The sequence below is a fragment of the Corvus brachyrhynchos genome, unplaced genomic scaffold (assembly GCF_000691975.1).
Source record: "Corvus brachyrhynchos isolate BGI_N302 unplaced genomic scaffold, ASM69197v1 scaffold646, whole genome shotgun sequence".
In the NCBI taxonomy this organism is placed as follows: Eukaryota; Metazoa; Chordata; class Aves; order Passeriformes; family Corvidae; genus Corvus; species Corvus brachyrhynchos.
The window spans coordinates 529,152-529,643 of NW_008238401.1; the positions used below are offsets into that span (position 1 = coordinate 529,152).

General features: G+C 66.1%; 1 protein-coding gene across 1 annotated transcript in view; it reads right to left on the reverse strand.

The window, feature by feature from the left end:
• The window catches only part of CEBPA (CCAAT/enhancer binding protein alpha), a 17,969-nt gene extending 17,483 nt beyond the window's left edge, over positions 1–486 (reverse strand). Inside the window, exon 1 of the mRNA XM_008635343.2 lies at positions 13–486. Coding sequence (XP_008633565.2) covers positions 13–360 — 348 coding nt within the window. The 5' untranslated portion in view covers positions 361–486. The remainder of the gene's footprint in view (positions 1–12) is intronic.
• Between the last annotated feature and the right edge of the window lie 6 nt (positions 487–492).

Sequence of the window (492 nt, forward strand, 5' to 3'; positions counted from 1 at the left end):
TGAGGTGTGCCTCGGCTGGGGGCCCGGCGCCGAGGAGGCGGCGCCGGCTCCATGCATGGTGTGAAAGTCGAAATCCCCGGCCAGGATGGCCTTGGCTTTCTCCTGCTGCTTGCTGTGCTGGAAGAGGTCGGCCAGGAACTCGTCGTTGAAGGCGGCGGGGTCGATGTAGGCGCTGATGTCGATGGAGTTCTCGTTCTCGCAGATGTCGCCGAGCTCCGCGCCTCCCGCAGCAGGTGCCGCCGCCGAGGGAGCCTCTCTGTAGCTGTAGGTGCTGCCGGGCAGGGGAGTCTGGAGCTGGTGGTGCTGGCCGCTGCTCATCGGGGGCCGGGAATCGACCTCGTAGAAATTGGCTTGCTCCATGAAGCACCTACAGTCTGCCGGGCATGGTGAAGGGCTCCTGCAATCCAGGTTTCGAACGAGACGACGACGGCAGCGGCGGTGGCTCTAAGCAATCCCGCGGCACGGTGTTGCAGGGCACGGCTCGGTGCGCCC